We start from the raw sequence: 17,500 nt of genomic DNA on the forward strand, positions 1-17,500 counted from the left end.
ATGGTGTATACTGGTTCATGATGGTGTATACTGGTTCATGGTGGTGTATACTGGTTCATGATGGTGTATACTGGTTCATGGTGGTGTATACTGGTTCATGATGGTGTATACTGGTTCATGGTGGTGTATACTGGTTCATGATGGTGTATACTGGCTAATGGTGGTGTATACTGGTTCATGGTTGTGATCACTGGTTCATGATGGTGTATACTGGTTCATGGTGGTGTATACTGGTTCATGGTGGTGTATACTGGTTCATGATGGTGTATACTGGTTCATGGTGGTGTATACTGGTTCATGGTTGTGATCACTGGTTCATGATGGTGTATACTGGTTCATGGTGGTGTATACTGGTTCATGATGGTGTATACTGGTTCATGGTGGTGTATACTGGTTCATGGTGGTGATCACTGGTTCATGATGGTGTATACTGGTTCATGATGGTGTATACTGGTTCATGATGGTGTATACTGGTTCATGGTGGTGTTTACTGGTTCATGATGGTGATCACTGGTTCATGATGGTGTATACTGGTTCATGGTGTATACTGGTTCATGGTGGTGATCACTGGTTCATGATGGTGTATACTGGTTCATGATGGTGTATACTGGTTCATGATGGTGTATACTGGTTCATGGTGGTGTATACTGGTTCATGGTGGTGTATACTGGTTCATGGTGGTGTTTACTGGTTCATGATGGTGTATACTGGTTCATGGTGGTGTATACTGGTTCATGGTGGTGTATACTGGTTCATGATGGTGTATACTGGTTCATGATGGTGTATACTGGTTCATGGTGGTGTATACTGGTTCATGATGGTGTATACTGGTTCATGGTGGTGATCACTGGTTCATGATGGTGTATACTGGTTCATGATGGTGTATACTGGTTCATGGTGGTGTATACTGGTTCATGGTGGTGTATACTGGTTCATGGTGGTGATCACTGGTTCATGATGGTGTATACTGGTTCATGATGGTGTATACTGGTTCATGATGGTGTATACTGGTTCATGGTGGTGTATACTGGTTCATGGTGGTGATCACTGGTTCATGATGGTGTATACTGGTTCATGATGGTGTATACTGGTTCATGGTGGTGTATACTGGTTCATGGTGGTGATCACTGGTTCATGATGGTGTATACTGGTTCATGATGGTGTATACTGGTTCATGATGGTGTATACTGGTTCATGGTGGTGATCACTGGTTCATGATGGTGTATACTGGTTCATGATGGTGTATACTGGTTCATGATGGTGTATACTGGTTCATGGTGGTGTATACTGGTTCATGGTGGTGTATACTGGTTCATGGTGGTGTATACTGGTTTATACTGGATTCTAAAGGTTTTTCGATAGTTTCTAGCGTCAATACTGGTAGAACCTGCCATCAGCCAATCTGAGGAGACATGATGATATATTATTATTATCATTTTTATTATTATTACTATTATAATGTAAAGTCTCTGCTGTTGTTCGGAGCAGCTGATTGGTCAATCAAAGCCGGTTGTAGTGTGTCTCTGCTGGATTAAACTAATCCTCATTATGTCAGATTACACACACACGTGTGTTTTTATATATATGTGTGTGTGTGTGTATATATATATATATGTATGTATGCATGTATGTATGTATGTGTATGTGTATGTGTATGTATATATATATATATATATATATATATATATATATATATGTGTATGTATGTGTATATATATATATATATGTATTTTGTTATTATTTTTTATATGACATTATTTTTCATTATATTTTATTATATTATCTTTCAGTCACTGGAGAGTTTAATAAATGTGTCAAACAGCCAAACTCCTCTTTACATGATCAAAACAACATTCAGCCACTTTGAGTGTTTTGGATATTCTAGGGTTTAGGGTCTAAGGGTTTAAGGGGTCAGGTTTAGGGTCTAAGGGTTTAAGGGGTCAGGTTTAGGGTCCAAGGGTTTAAGGGGTCAGGTTTAGGGTCCAAGGGTTTAAGGAGTCAGGTTTAGGGTCTAAGGGTTTAAGGGGTCAGGTTTAGGGTCCAAGGGTTTAAGGAGTCAGGTTTAGGGTCCAAGGGTTTAAGGGGTCAGGTTTAGGGTCCAATGGTTTAAGGGGTCAGGTTTAGGGTCCAAGGGTTTAAGGGGACAGGTTTAGGGTCTAAGGGTTTAAGGGGTCAGGTTTAGGGTCCAAGGGTTTAAGGAGTCAGGTTTAGGGTCCAAGGGTTTAAGGGGTCAGGTTTAGGGTCCAATGGTTTAAGGGGTCAGGTTTAGGGTCTAAGGGTTTAAGGGGACAGGTTTAGGGTCTAAGGGTTTAAGGGGTCAGGTTTAGGGTCTAAGGGTTTAAGGGGACACGTTTAGGGTCCAAGGGTTTAAGGGGACACGTTTAGGGTCCAAGGGTTTAAGGGGTCAGGTTTAGGGTCCAAGGGTTTAAGGGGTCAGGTTTAGGGTTTAAGGGGTCAGGTTTAGGGTCCAAGGGTTTAAGGGGTCAGGTTTAGGGTCCAAGGGTTTAAGGGGTCAGGTTTAGGGTCCAAGGGTTTAAGGGGTCAGGTTTAGGGTCCAAGGGTTTAAGGGGACAGGTTTAGGGTCTAAGGGTTTAAGGGGTCAGGTTTAGGGTCCAACGGTTTAAGGGGTCAGGTTTAGGGTCCAAGGGTTTAAGGGGTCAGGTTTAGGGTTTAAGGGGTCAGGTTTAGGGTCCAAGGGTTTAAGGGGTCAGGTTTAGGGTCCAAGGGTTTAAGGGGTCAGGTTTAGGGTCCAAGGGTTTTAGGGGTCAGGTTTAGGGTCCAAGGGTTTAAGGGGTCAGGTTTAGGGTCCAAGGGTTTAAGGGGTCAGGTTTAGGGTCCAAGGGTTTAAGGGGTCAGGTTTAGGGTCCAAGGGTTTAAGGGGTCAGGTTTAGGGTCCAAGGGTTTAAGGGGTCAGGTTTAGGGTCCAAGGGTTTAAGGGGTCAGGTTTAGGGTCCAATGGTTTAAGGGGTCAGGTTTAGGGTCCAAGGGTTTAAGGGGACAGGTTTAGGGTCCAAGGGTTTAAGGGGTCAGGTTTAGGGTCTAAGGGTTTAAGGGGACACGTTTAGGGTCCAAGGGTTTAAGGGGTCAGGTTTAGGGTCCAAGGGTTTAAGGGGTCAGGTTTAGGGTTTAAGGGGTCAGGTTTAGGGTTTAAGGGGTCAGGTTTAGGGTCCAAGGGTTTAAGGGGTCAGGTTTAGGGTCCAAGGGTTTAAGGGGTCAGGTTTAGGGTCCAAGGGTTTAAGGGGACAGGTTTAGGGTCTAAGGGTTTAAGGGGTCAGGTTTAGGGTCCAAGGGTTTAAGGGGTCAGGTTTAGGGTCCAAGGGTTTAAGGGGTCAGGTTTAGGGTTTAAGGGGTCAGGTTTAGGGTCCAAGGGTTTAAGGGGTCAGGTTTAGGGTCCAAGGGTTTTAGGGGTCAGGTTTAAGGTCTAAGGGTTTAAGGGGTCAGGTTTAGGGTTTAAGGGTTTAAGGGGTCAGGTTTAGGGTCCAAGGGTTTAAGGGGTCAGGTTTAGGGTCCAAGGGTTTTAGGGGTCAGGTTTAGGGTCCAAGGGTTTAAGGAGTCAGGTTTAGGGTCCAAGGGTTTAAGGGGTCAGGTTTAGGGTCCAAGGGTTTAAGGAGTCAGGTTTAGGGTCCAAGGGTTTAAGGGGTCAGGTTTAGGGTCCAATGGTTTAAGGGGTCAGGTTTAGGGTCCAAGGGTTTAAGGGGACAGGTTTAGGGTCTAAGGGTTTAAGGGGTCAGGTTTAGGGTCTAAGGGTTTAAGGGGACACGTTTAGGGTCCAAGGGTTTAAGGGGTCAGGTTTAGGGTCCAAGGGTTTAAGGGGTCAGGTTTAGGGTTTAAGGGGTCAGGTTTAGGGTTTAAGGGGTCAGGTTTAGGGTCCAAGGGTTTAAGGGGTCAGGTTTAGGGTCCAAGGGTTTAAGGGGTCAGGTTTAGGGTCCAAGGGTTTAAGGGGACAGGTTTAGGGTCCAAGGGTTTAAGGGGTCAGGTTTAGGGTCCAAGGGTTTAAGGGGTCAGGTTTAGGGTCCAAGGGTTTAAGGGGTCAGGTTTAGGGTTTAAGGGGTCAGGTTTAGGGTCCAAGGGTTTAAGGGGTCAGGTTTAGGGTCCAAGGGTTTAAGGGGTCAGGTTTAGGGTCCAAGGGTTTTAGGGGTCAGGTTTAAGGTCTAAGGGTTTAAGGGGTCAGGTTTAGGGTTTAAGGGGTCAGGTTTAGGGTCCAAAGGTTTAAGGGGTCAGGTTTAGGGTTTAAGGGTTTAAGGGGTCAGGTTTAGGGTGCAAGGACTGTCAGAATAATTTCTAAGAAGTCAGAGTTGAGGAGGATCAGGATCAGGATCAGTTAACTTTCTGGTTGAACCCCCCCCCCCCCCCCCCCCCCCCCCAGACTCCCACCGCCTCTCCGCTGCCTCCGTCAGCAGTAATGAGCGCCGCCCAGCGAGCCTGATCTCCACGCTGTCCTCCGGTTCTGGATCCTCTCAGGACGACAACCTTGCCCCGCCGCCGTCCACCCAGACCTCGGACGTGGACCTGGACTTGAGCTCTGCGGGGGACGCTGCAAAGGGCGAGAAGGGGGAGTGGCCACACCCTGAGAAGGACATTAAGGGGCGGAGCGTTGGCCTCGTACACAACAACAACAGTAACAAAGGGAGCATGACACCCAACCCTCAGCTGACCTACCTGAACCGGGTCCTCATGGAGATCATCGAGACGGAGCGGACGTACGTCAGAGACCTGCGCATGATCGTAGAGGTGAGTCCCCGAGGACGTTCTAGCCCCGCCCCCTCTGGAGGACCCCGCCACAGGATAGAGACAGAGTGAGACTTACAGGACAATGTCTTACAAGACAGTGTCTCAGTGGACAGTGTCTCAGAGGACAGTGTCTCAGAGGACAGTGTCTTACAGGACAGTGTCTTACAGGACAGTGTCTCAAAGGACAGTGTCTCAAAGGACAGTGTCTCAAAGGACAGTGTCTCAGTGGACAGTGTCTCAGTGGACAGTGTCTTACAGGACAGTGTCTCAGAGGACAGTGTCTTACAGGACAGTGTCTTACAGGACAGTGTCTTACAGGACAGTGTCTCAAAGGACAGTGTCTCAAAGGACAGTGTCTCAGTGGACAGTGTCTCAGTGGACAGTGTCTCAGTGGACAGTGTCTTACAGGACAGTGTCTCAGAGGACAGTGTCTCAGAGGACAGTGTCTCAGAGGACAGTGTCTTACAGGACAGTGTCTCAGTGGACAGTGTCTTACAGGACAGTGTCTCAGAGGACAGTGTCTCAGAGGACAGTGTCTCAGAGGACAGTGTCTTACAGGACAGTGTCTCAGTGGACAGTGTCTCAGTGGACAGTGTCTTACAGGACAGTGTCTTACAGGACAGTGTCTCAGAGGACAGTGTCTCAGAGGACAGTGTCTCAGAGGACAGTGTCTTACAGGACAGTGTCTCAGAGGACAGTGTCTCAGAGGACAGTGTCTTACAGGACAGTGTCTCAGTGGACAGTGTCTCAGTGGACAGTGTCTTACAGGACAGTGTCTCAGTGGACAGTGTCTCAGAGGACAGTGTCTTACAGGACAGTGTCTCAGTGGACAGTGTCTTACAGGACAGTGTCTCAGAGGACAGTGTCTCAGTGGACAGTGTCTTACAGGACAGTGTCTTACAGGACAGTGTCTCAGTGGACAGTGTCTCAGTGGACAGTGTCTCAGAGGACAGTGTCTTACAGGACAGTGTCTCAGAGGACAGTGTCTCAGTGGACAGTGTCTCAGTGGACAGTGTCTCACAGGACAGTGTCTCACAGGACAGTGTCTCAGAGGACAGTGTCTTACAAGACAGTGTCTCAGAGGACAGTGTCTTACAGGACAGTGTCTCAGTGGACAGTGTCTTACAGGACAGTGTCTTACAAGACAGTGTCTCAGAGGACAGTGTCTTACAGGACAGTGTCTCAGTGGACAGTGTCTCAGTGGACAGTGTCTTACAGGACAGTGTCTCAGTGGACAGTGTCTCACAGGACAGTGTCTCAAAGGACAGTGTCTTACAGGACAGTGTCTTACAGGACAGTGTCTCAAAGGACAGTGTCTCAGTGGACAGTGTCTTACAGGACAGTGTCTCAGAGGACAGTGTCTTACAGGACAGTGTCTCAGTGGACAGTGTCTTACAGGACAGTGTCTCAGTGGACAGTGTCTCACAGGACAGTGTCTCAGTGGACAGTGTCTTACAGGACAGTGTCTTACAAGACAGTGTCTCAGTGGACAGTGTCTCAGTGGACAGTGTCTCAGAGGACAGTGTCTCAGTGGACAGTGTCTTACAAGACAGTGTCTCAGTGGACAGTGTCTTACAGGACAGTGTCTCAGAGGACAGTGTCTTACAGGACAGTGTCTCAGTGGACAGTGTCTCACAGGACAGTGTCTCAGTGGACAGTGTCTTACAGGACAGTGTCTCAGTGGACAGTGTCTCAGAGGACAGTGTCTTACAAGACAGTGTCTCAGAGGACAGTGTCTTACAGGACAGTGTCTCAGAGGACAGTGTCTTAGAGGACAGTGTCTCAGTGGACAGTGTCTCAGAGGACAGTGTCTTACAGGACAGTGTCTCAGTGGACAGTGTCTTACAGGACAGTGTCTTACAGGACAGTGTCTTACAAGACAGTGTCTCAGAGGACAGTGTCTCAGAGGACAGTGTCTCACAGGACAGTGTCTTACAGGACAGTGTCTCAGTGGACAGTGTCTCACAGGACAGTGTCTCAGAGGACAGTGTCTTACAAGACAGTGTCTCAGAGGACAGTGTCTTACAGGACAGTGTCTCAGTGGACAGTGTCTTACAGGACAGTGTCTCAAAGGACAGTGTCTCAGTGGACAGTGTCTTACAGGACAGTGTCTCAGTGGACAGTGTCTCAGAGGACAGTGTCTCAGAGGACAGTGTCTCAGAGGACAGTGTCTTAGAGGACAGTGTCTCAGTGGACAGTGTCTTACAAGACAGTGTCTTACAAGACAGTGTCTCAGAGGACAGTGTCTCAGAGGACAGTGTCTCACAGGACAGTGTCTTACAGGACAGTGTCTCAGTGGACAGTGTCTCACAGGGCAGTGTCTTACAAGACAGTGTCTCAGTGGACAGTGTCTTACAGGACAGTGTCTCAGTGGACAGTGTCTTACAGGACAGTGTCTCAGTGGACAGTGTCTTACAGGACAGTGTCTCAGTGGACAGTGTCTTACAAGACAGTGTCTCAGTGGACAGTGTCTTACAGGACAGTGTCTCAGAGGACAGTGTCTTACAGGACAGTGTCTTACAGGACAGTGTCTCAAAGGACAGTGTCTCAGTGGACAGTGTCTCAGTGGACAGTGTCTCACAGGACAGTGTCTTACAGGACAGTGTCTCAGAGGACAGTGTCTTACAAGACAGTGTCTCAGTGGACAGTGTCTTACAGGACAGTGTCTTACAAGACAGTGTCTCAGTGGACAGTGTCTCAGAGGACAGTGTCTCAGTAGACAGTGTCTCAGTGGACAGTGTCTCAGTAGACAGTGTCTTACAAGACAGTGTCTCAGAGGACAGTGTCTTACAGGACAGTGTCTCAGTGGACAGTGTCTTACAGGACAGTGTCTCAGTGGACAGTGTCTTACAGGACAGTGTCTCAAAGGACAGTGTCTCAGTGGACAGTGTCTTACAGGACAGTGTCTCAGTGGACAGTGTCTCAGAGGACAGTGTCTTACAAGACAGTGTCTCAGAGGACAGTGTCTCACAGGATAGTGTCTCAGAGGACAGTGTCTTAGAGGACAGTGTCTTAGAGGACAGTGTCTTACAAGACAGTGTCTTACAAGACAGTGTCTCAGAGGACAGTGTCTCAGAGGACAGTGTCTCACAGGACAGTGTCTTACAGGACAGTGTCTCAGTGGACAGTGTCTCACAGGGCAGTGTCTTACAAGACAGTGTCTCAGTGAACAGTGTCTTACAGGACAGTGTCTCAGTGGACAGTGTCTTACAGGACAGTGTCTTACAGGACAGTGTCTCAGTGGACAGTGTCTTACAAGACAGTGTCTCAGTGGACAGTGTCTTACAAGACAGTGTCTCAGTGGACAGTGTCTTACAGGACAGTGTCTCAGTGGACAGTGTCTTACAGGACAGTGTCTCAGAGGACAGTGTCTTACAGGACAGTGTCTTACAGGACAGTGTCTCAAAGGACAGTGTCTCAGTGGACAGTGTCTCACAGGACAGTGTCTCAGTGGACAGTGTCTCAGTGGACAGTGTCTCAGAGGACAGTGTCTTACAAGACAGTGTCTCAGTGGACAGTGTCTTACAAGACAGTGTCTCAGTGGACAGTGTCTTACAGGACAGTGTCTTACAAGACAGTGTCTCAGAGGACAGTGTCTCAGAGGACAGTGTCTCAGAGGACAGTGTCTCAGTGGACAGTGTCTTACAGGACAGTGTCTTACAGGACAGTGTCTCAGAGGACAGTGTCTTACAGGACAGTGTCTTACAGGACAGTGTCTCAGTAGACAGTGTCTCAGTGGACAGTGTCGTCTCAGTGGACAGTGTCTCAGTGGACAGTGTCTCAGTAGACAGTGTCTCAGTGGACAGTGTCTCAGTGGACAGTGTCTCAGTGGACAGTGTCTCAGTGGACAGTGTCTTACAGGACAGTGTCTCAGAGGACAGTGTCTCAGTGGACAGTGTCTTACAGGACAGTGTCTCAGAGGACAGTGTCTTACAAGACAGTGTCTCAGTGGACAGTGTCTTACAGGACAGTGTCTTACAAGACAGTGTCTCAGTGGACAGTGTCTCAGAGGACAGTGTCTTACAGGACAGTGTCTCAGAGGACAGTGTCTCAGTGGACAGTGTCTTACAGGACAGTGTCTCAGAGGACAGTGTCTCAGTGGACAGTGTCTCAGTGGACAGTGTCTTACAGGACAGTGTCTCAGAGGACAGTGTCTCAGTGGACAGTGTCTTACAGGACAGTGTCTCAGTGGACAGTGTCTCAGTGGACAGTGTCTTACAGGACAGTGTCTTACAGGACAGTGTCTCAGAGGACAGTGTCTCAGTGGACAGTGTCTTACAGGACAGTGTCTCAGAGGACAGTGTCTCAGTGGACAGTGTCTTACAGGACAGTGTCTTACAGGACAGTGTCTCAGAGGACAGTGTCTCAGAGGACAGTGTCTTACAGGACAGTGTCTCAGAGGACAGTGTCTTACAGGACAGTGTCTTACAGGACAGTGTCTTACAGGACAGTGTCTCAGTGAACAGTGTCTTACAGGACAGTGTCTTACAGGACAGTGTCTTACAGGACAGTGTCTCAGTGGACAGTGTCTTACAAGACAGTGTCTCAGTGGACAGTGTCTTACAAGACAGTGTCTCAGTGGACAGTGTCTTACAGGACAGTGTCTCAGTGGACAGTGTCTTACAGGACAGTGTCTCAGAGGACAGTGTCTTACAGGACAGTGTCTTACAGGACAGTGTCTCAAAGGACAGTGTCTCAGTGGACAGTGTCTCACAGGACAGTGTCTCAGTGGACAGTGTCTCACAGGACAGTGTCTTACAGGACAGTGTCTCAGAGGACAGTGTCTTACAAGACAGTGTCTCAGTGGACAGTGTCTTACAAGACAGTGTCTCAGTGGACAGTGTCTTACAGGACAGTGTCTTACAAGACAGTGTCTCAGTGGACAGTGTCTCAGAGGACAGTGTCTCAGAGGACAGTGTCTCAGTGGACAGTGTCTTACAGGACAGTGTCTTACAGGACAGTGTCTCAGAGGACAGTGTCTTACAGGACAGTGTCTTACAGGACAGTGTCTCAGTGGACAGTGTCTCAGTGGACAGTGTCTCAGTGGACAGTGTCTCAGTGGACAGTGTCTTACAGGACAGTGTCTCAGAGGACAGTGTCTCAGTGGACAGTGTCTTACAGGACAGTGTCTCAGAGGACAGTGTCTTACAAGACAGTGTCTCAGTGGACAGTGTCTTACAGGACAGTGTCTTACAAGACAGTGTCTCAGTGGACAGTGTCTCAGAGGACAGTGTCTTACAGGACAGTGTCTCAGAGGACAGTGTCTCAGTGGACAGTGTCTTACAGGACAGTGTCTCAGAGGACAGTGTCTCAGTGGACAGTGTCTCAGTGGACAGTGTCTTACAGGACAGTGTCTCAGAGGACAGTGTCTCAGTGGACAGTGTCTTACAGGACAGTGTCTCAGTGGACAGTGTCTCAGTGGACAGTGTCTTACAGGACAGTGTCTTACAGGACAGTGTCTCAGAGGACAGTGTCTCAGTGGACAGTGTCTTACAGGACAGTGTCTCAGAGGACAGTGTCTCAGTGGACAGTGTCTTACAGGACAGTGTCTTACAGGACAGTGTCTCAGAGGACAGTGTCTCAGAGGACAGTGTCTTACAGGACAGTGTCTCAGAGGACAGTGTCTTACAGGACAGTGTCTTACAGGACAGTGTCTTACAGGACAGTGTCTCAGTGGACAGTGTCTTACAGGACAGTGTCTCAGTGGACAGTGTCTCAGAGGACAGTGTCTTACAGGACAGTGTCTCAGTGGACAGTGTCTCAGAGGACAGTGTCTCAGTGGACAGTGTCTCAGAGAACCGGACTCCTTTACATTAATCCGATGGAGACTATAATTAACTGGTTAAGACCTTCTGGATTAGCTGCTTGTGTAACAGGAGGATCAGAGATAAACCTGGACCCAGAGTGAAGGATGACGTCCAAACTGTCCTCAACAAGACTATCTGACACTTGTCCTGCAGACAGTGAGACAGGGACAGAGTGAGAAATGGACAGAGTGAGTACATAAGTAATAATAAAACTGATCCCCCCCCCAGGACTACCTGGCTCACATCATTGATCAGTGCGACCTGTCGATCCGCCCCGAGCAGGTCTGCTCTCTGTTTGGAAACATCGAGGACATCTACGAGTTCAACAGGTGATCAATCATGATCCATAATGTGTTACACTTAATAAGAAAGTAAAGCCATTACATGAATCTGATATTTGATAAACTAAAGCACGTTTCTCCTGCAGATTAAACAGGTTCTTGAACACAACAGAAAAAACAAACAAATAGTTTTTATTATGTAAAGATGTGGAATGATATTTGTAACATTTTGTGTTCACTTGATTGAAACGAGAGAACAGAGGGATGTGACGGCTCCACCTGTTGGTCAGGTGACCTCGTCACACTTCCTGTGATCCTTTGCCCTCATTTAGGGTCACATGATCTTCATCAGCTGACTTCTTGTCATTGAATGTTTAAATGTCTTCATTTTAAAAGCTAAATAAGTAATGATGTCACGGTGTTTCCTGTCCACAGCGAGCTGCTTCAGTCTCTGGATCTCTGTGACCACGACCCTGTCGCCGTGGCCAGGTGCTTCGTCCTGAAGGTGAGGATGATCAATAACTAATAGAATACAAGGAAGCGTTGCAGTTTAAATTATGATTGAAAATCTGTTTGTACTTGTTTTCAGAGCGAGTACTTTGAGATCTACACTCAGTACTGCACCAACTACCCAAAGTAAGTAATGCAACGTATCACACCTGTCTCTACCGGTTCACACCTGTCTCTACCTGTTCACACCTGTCTCTACCTGTTCACACCTGTTCACACCTGTCTCTACCTGTTCACACCTGTCTCTACCTGTTCACACCTGTCTCTACCGGTTCACACCTGTCTCTACCGGTTCACACCTGTCTCTACCTGTTCACACCTGTCTCTACCTGTTCACACCTGTCTCTACCGGTTCACACCTGTCTCTACCTGTTCACACCTGTCTCTACCTGTTCACACCTGTCTCTACCTGTTCACACCTGTTCACACCTGTCTCTACCTGTTCACACCTGTCTCTACCTGTTCACACCTGTCTCTACCGGTTCACACCTGTCTCTACCTGTTCACACCTGTCTCTACCTGTTCACACCTGTCTCTACCTGTTCACACCTGTTCACACCTGTCTCTACCTGTTCACACCTGTCTCTACCGGTTCACACCTGTCTCTACCTGTTCACACCTGTTCACACCTGTCTCTACCTGTTCACACCTGTCTCTACCTGTTCACACCTGTCTCTACCTGTTCACACCTGTCTCTACTGGTTCACACCTGTCTCTACCGGTTCACACCTGTCTCTACCGGTTCACACCTGTCTCTACCTGTTCACACCTGTCTCTACCGGTTCACACCTGTCTCTACCTGTTCACACCTGTCTCTACCTGTTCACACCTGTCTCTACCGGTTCACACCTGTCTCTACCGGTTCACACCTGTCTCTACCGGTTCACACCTGTCTCTACCTGTTCACACCTGTCTCTACCTGTTCACACCTGTCTCTACCGGTTCACACCTGTCTCTACCTGTTCACACCTGTCTCTACCTGTTCACACCTGTCTCTACCTGTTCACACCTGTCTCTACCTGTTCACACCTGTCTCTACCTGTTCACACCTGTCTCTACCTGTTCACACCTGTCTCTACCGGTTCACACCTGTCTCTACCGGTTCACACCTGTCTCTACCGGTTCACACCTGTCTCTACCTGTTCACACCTGTCTCTACCTGTTCACACCTGTCTCTACCGGTTCACACCTGTCTCTACCTGTTCACACCTGTTCACACCTGTCTCTACCTGTTCACACCTGTCTCTACCGGTTCACACCTGTCTCTACCGGTTCACACCTGTCTCTACCTGTTCACACCTGTCTCTACCTGTTCACACCTGTCTCTACCGGTTCACAACTGTCTCTACCTGTTCACACACACTCACACCTGTCTCCACCTGCTCACACACACTCACACCTATCTCCACCTTCTCACCTGTCTCCACTTTCTTACCTGTCTCCACCTGCTCACCTGTCTCCACCTGCTCACCTGTCTCCACCTGCTCACGCACACTCACACCTGCCTCTACGTGCTCACCTGTCTCTACCTGCTCACGCACACTCACACCTGCCTCTACGTGCTCACCTGTCTCTACCTGCTCACCTGTCTCCACCTGCTCACCTGTCTCCACCTGCTCACCTGTCTCCACCTGCTCACCTGTCTCCACCTGCTCACCTGTCTCCACCTACTCACCTGTCTCCACCTGCTCACCTATCTCCACCTGCTCACCTATCTCCACCTGCTCACCTGTCTCCACCTGCTCACCTGTCTCTACCTGCTCACCTGTCTCCACCTGCTCACCTGTCTCCACCTGCTCACCTGTCTCTACCTGCTCACCTATCTCCACCTGCTCACCTGTCTCTACCTGCTCACCTGTCTCCACTTGCTCACACACACTCACACCTGCCTCCACCTTCTCACCTATCTCCACCTGCTCACCTGTCTCCACCTGCTCACCTGTCTCTACCTGCTCACCTGTCTCCACTTGCTCACACACACTCACACCTGCCTCCACCTGCTCACCTGTCTCCACCTGCTCACCTGTCTCTACCTGCTCACCTGTCTCCACCTGCTCACCTGTCTCCACCTGCTCACCTGTCTCCACCTGCTCACCTGTCTCTACCTGCTCACCTGTCTCTACCTGCTCACCTGTCTCCACCTACTCACCTGTCTCCACCTGCTCACCTATCTCCACCTGCTCACCTGTCTCCACCTGCTCACCTGTCTCCACCTGCTCACCTGTCTCTACCTGCTCACCTGTCTCCACCTGCTCACCTGTCTCCACCTGCTCACCTGTCTCCACCTGCTCACCTGTCTCCACCTGCTCACCTGTCTCTACCTGCTCACCTGTCTCCACCTGCTCACACCTTATTGTGTTGCCTTCTGTTCCAGTTCGGTTGCAGCTCTGACGGAGTGCATGAGGAATAAATCTTTGGCAAAGTTTTTTCGGGAGCGCCAGGCGTCGTTGAAGCGTTCGCTGCCTCTCGGTTCATACCTGCTCAAACCTGTTCAGAGGATCCTCAAATACCACCTGCTGCTCCAGGTACGATATCAACACAGCTGTTATTACCATACAGTGTGATGAAGAGGATGGTGATGATGGTGTTTTCTGCAGGAGATAGCGAAGCACTTTGACCCTCAGGAGGCGGGCTATGAGGTGGTGGAGGAGGCCATCTACACCATGACGGGCGTGGCCTGGTACATCAACGACATGAAGAGGAAACACGAGCACGCCGTCAGACTGCAGGTCAGTCACGGTGCTCACATAGTACTAAAGGACACGTTTGAGGTACTTGACTTGAGCCAACACGGAGCTGTGTTTCGTTCAGGAGGTCCAGTCTCTGCTGCTGAACTGGAAAGGCCCGGACCTCACCACCTATGGAGAACTGGTTCTGGAGGGAACATTCAAAGTTCACCGAGCCAAAAACGAGAGAACGCTGTTCCTGTTCGACCGCATGCTGCTCATCACCAAACGCCGCGGAGAGCATTATGTCTACAAGACGCACATCTCTGTGAGGACCTCCACCTGTTGTCAGCTGCTTACCTGTGTGTCCTCCCTGAAGGAAGCAGTGTTCCCAAAGAACAATAAGGATGTTGTTATATCTAATAATACAGATGAATCAACGTAGCGTTTTAATCATCAATACAAAGACGGCTGTTGTTGAAAAGGATTTTCAAACAGAAGTATACCAGCTTCCTCCAGTCACGAAACCTAATGTTTGTTTGTTTATTTGTTTATCTCTGTGTGGTTTCAGTGCTCCACTTTGATGCTGATTGAAAGCGCCAAAGACTCTCTGAGTTTCAGTGTGACTCATTACAAACATCCCAAACAACCTCACACCGTTCAGGTGAGACCATCTTCACCTGCCCACCTGTATATGTGTGCTTGTATACATGTACTGAACATGTATGTAAATACACTGTATTTACCGATCCTTCAGTGTCTCTGGAAACTGAAATCAAAAGCTGAATGTTTTCATGTTTCCAGGCGAAGACGGTGGAGGAGAAGAAGCTGTGGGCTCATCACATCAAACGCATCATTCTGGAGAACCACCAGGCCATCATCCCTCAGAAGGTCAGACTCCACTAATACCAGTATATACACCAGTATAGCCAGTATATCCACCAGTATAACCAATATACATACCAGTATACTCTCCAGTACAGCCAGTATACACTCAAGTATTACCAGTATACAATTCAATTCAGTTTATTTTGTATAGCCCAAAATCACAAATTACAAATTAACAGCGTTAGGTCGTGAGGTAGAGATTACAGATCGCTACATTCCTCCCCCCTTGTAAAATGAACCTAGGTCATTGCTTTTTTACTTTGACTTTAATCCGGAAACCCAAGAAAATCTTCCTCGTCACTTGCTTCCTGAAAGACTTCCAAAAGACGATTGTTTTTATTCTCCTCCTGTTGGGTCGGTTGGAGTTCAGTGAGTACAATTCTTTGCTTGGGTGCAGTCGATGGAAACCCTTTAAATTCCTCTTCATCGCTCCGCTCTTCAAACAATTCTCTCAGCCGTTGTTGTTGTTCTACCTCCTCTGCTGTGGGGTAGCAAGGTTTCAGCCTCGAGATATGAACCGTCTCGCGGTCCTCTCCAGTGTCTTCCCGCACAATGTCATAGTTTACCGGACCCTTTTGCTCCACGATCCTGTAAGGTCCTTGCCATTTTGCCAGTTTACCGGTAAACGATCTCTCTACCTTGGAGAGAGGATGAGCTCGAAGCCAGACTCGCACCTTTTCTTCCAACTCCAACTCCCGTTTGTTTTTATCATAATTCCTCTTCTGCCGGCGTCGTGCCTTGTGCAAGTTGGTTTCCACAAATTCCTGCATTTCCCGAAGCTGAGCTATTTTACGATAAGGTGGCGAGTCTGGGGAATTTAATCGTGGTAACAACATAGCCTCTAGCGGTCCTCGCAGCGGTCTGGACAAGTTTAGCTCGGCCGGAGTCACTCCAGTGGACTCGTGAACAGCCGAATTTAGGGCAAATCGGAATTCTGGTAGATGTTCATCAAATTTGTTATGATTCCTTCCCACAAATGATGCAATCATGGTTTTGAGGGTCCGGTTTATTCTTTCTGTCAGATTGGTTTGTGGATGATATGCGGTGGTCATTTTGTGCCTTAGTTTCCAATCGTTGCAGGTATCCGCAAAAATATTGGACACAAACTGTGTTCCTTGGTCCGAAAGGATGTAGTCTGGCACTCCCCATCGGGTTAGTATTTCTTGGCAGAGGGTTTTTGACACCAACTCAGCTGTAGCTTTTCTCAGGGGAAAAAGCTCAACCCATCTGGAATAGTAGTCCACAAAAACCAGTGGGTACAGGTTCCTCTGTGAACTCCTTGGAAATGGGCCCATCAGATCTACTCCCAGCATCTCCCAAGATCGTTGAGTAATGGTCTGTTGAAGCATTCCTGCTTTTTTCCTGCTTTCGGGTTTGTAGGCTTGACACACTTGACACTTTCTGACATATTCCCTGACCTCCAAACTCAGTCTTGGCCAGTACAGCACTGACCGCATTCTATTGTAAGTTTTGTACCGACCCAGGTGCCCAGACAGAGGATTGTCATGGAAGCTGTGTAGGAGTTGATGCCGGAAAGGCTCAGGGATGTACAACTGGTAGATGGTTTTATGGGCCATTTTGACGACTCTATATACCATGTCCTCCAAGATAACGAATTTGCTGTAGGCACTTACAATCACTTCACCTTTCTCTTGGATCGACTGGTACAGTTCCTGGATATGCAGGTCCTCTTGCTGTGCTTTCCATATGACCTCATGTGAGATCAGAATATCTTTTATGGGGTTTGGTGTACCAGACAGCATCATGGCACAAATAGGCTGGGAAAGTCCACTACTCTCGCCTGGCGCTCGGGACAAAGCATCAGCAACCGTGTTGTATTTGCCTTTCCTGTATTCTACTGCAAATGTGAATTCCTGTAAATGTAGAGCCCACCGGATCAGTCTGGTGTTGGGTTTGTGAGTCTTGAACACCCAAAGAAGTGAGGAGTGGTCGGTTACCACAGTGAAGAATCTTCCCTCAAGGTAGTATCTCCACTTTTCGATAGCCCATACCACTGCCAGGCACTCCAGTTCGGTAGTGGAATAATTTCTCTCGGCCTTGTTCAGGCTCCTACTTGCGAAAGCTAGCACTTCCTCCGTTCCCATTCCTGTTTGTTGTACCAGCACCGCTCCAAGCCCAACTTCACAGGCATCGGTATAGACCACAAAAGGTAGGGTGAAGTTTGGATGACCGAGCACAGGAGTAGTCACAAGACGTCCCTTGAGGATTTCAAAAGCATTTTGGCATTCAGTGGTCCACCTGAACTTTGCATCTTTCCTTTTAAGGGCGTTAAGTGGCTCTGGTACAAACCGGTGGTACCACCCCGCCATGCCTAAAAATCTCTGCAGAGATTTCAAGTTGTTCGGCACCGGATACGCCTCCACTGCCTTGGTCTTCTCCGGGTCCACCTGAACACCAGCCGCAGACACCATGTGCCCGAGGAATTTGAGGGATTCACGAAAGAAGTGACTCTTCTTCATGTTCACAGTGACTTTGCTTGTCTGAGTTTATCCAAGACTGCCTGGATGTCATGAAAATGGTGGTGGGGGTCTTGTGAATAAATTATTATGTCATCAAGGTATACGAAACAGATCCTTCCTCTGAGTTCTCCTAGTGC

General features: G+C 48.5%; 1 protein-coding gene across 4 annotated transcripts in view; it reads left to right on the forward strand.

Annotated features, from left to right (window-relative positions):
• LOC117727115 (pleckstrin homology domain-containing family G member 3-like) overlaps window positions 1–17,500 on the forward strand; it is a 37,352-nt gene that overhangs the window by 9,273 nt on the left and 10,579 nt on the right. For all 4 annotated transcript variants that reach the window (XM_034527184.1, XM_034527183.1, XM_034527185.1 and 1 more), the window contains 9 exons: window positions 4,367–4,731; window positions 10,767–10,867; window positions 11,255–11,324; window positions 11,409–11,455; window positions 13,704–13,854; window positions 13,927–14,058; window positions 14,141–14,323; window positions 14,567–14,659; window positions 14,800–14,886. In XM_034527184.1, the coding sequence (XP_034383075.1) occupies window positions 4,367–4,731; window positions 10,767–10,867; window positions 11,255–11,324; window positions 11,409–11,455; window positions 13,704–13,854; window positions 13,927–14,058; window positions 14,141–14,323; window positions 14,567–14,659; window positions 14,800–14,886 (1,229 nt within the window). The remainder of the gene's footprint in view (window positions 1–4,366; window positions 4,732–10,766; window positions 10,868–11,254; window positions 11,325–11,408; window positions 11,456–13,703; window positions 13,855–13,926; window positions 14,059–14,140; window positions 14,324–14,566; window positions 14,660–14,799; window positions 14,887–17,500) is intronic.

The sequence above is a fragment of the Cyclopterus lumpus genome, chromosome 24 (assembly GCF_009769545.1).
Source record: "Cyclopterus lumpus isolate fCycLum1 chromosome 24, fCycLum1.pri, whole genome shotgun sequence".
NCBI lineage: Eukaryota > Metazoa > Chordata > Actinopteri > Perciformes > Cyclopteridae > Cyclopterus > Cyclopterus lumpus.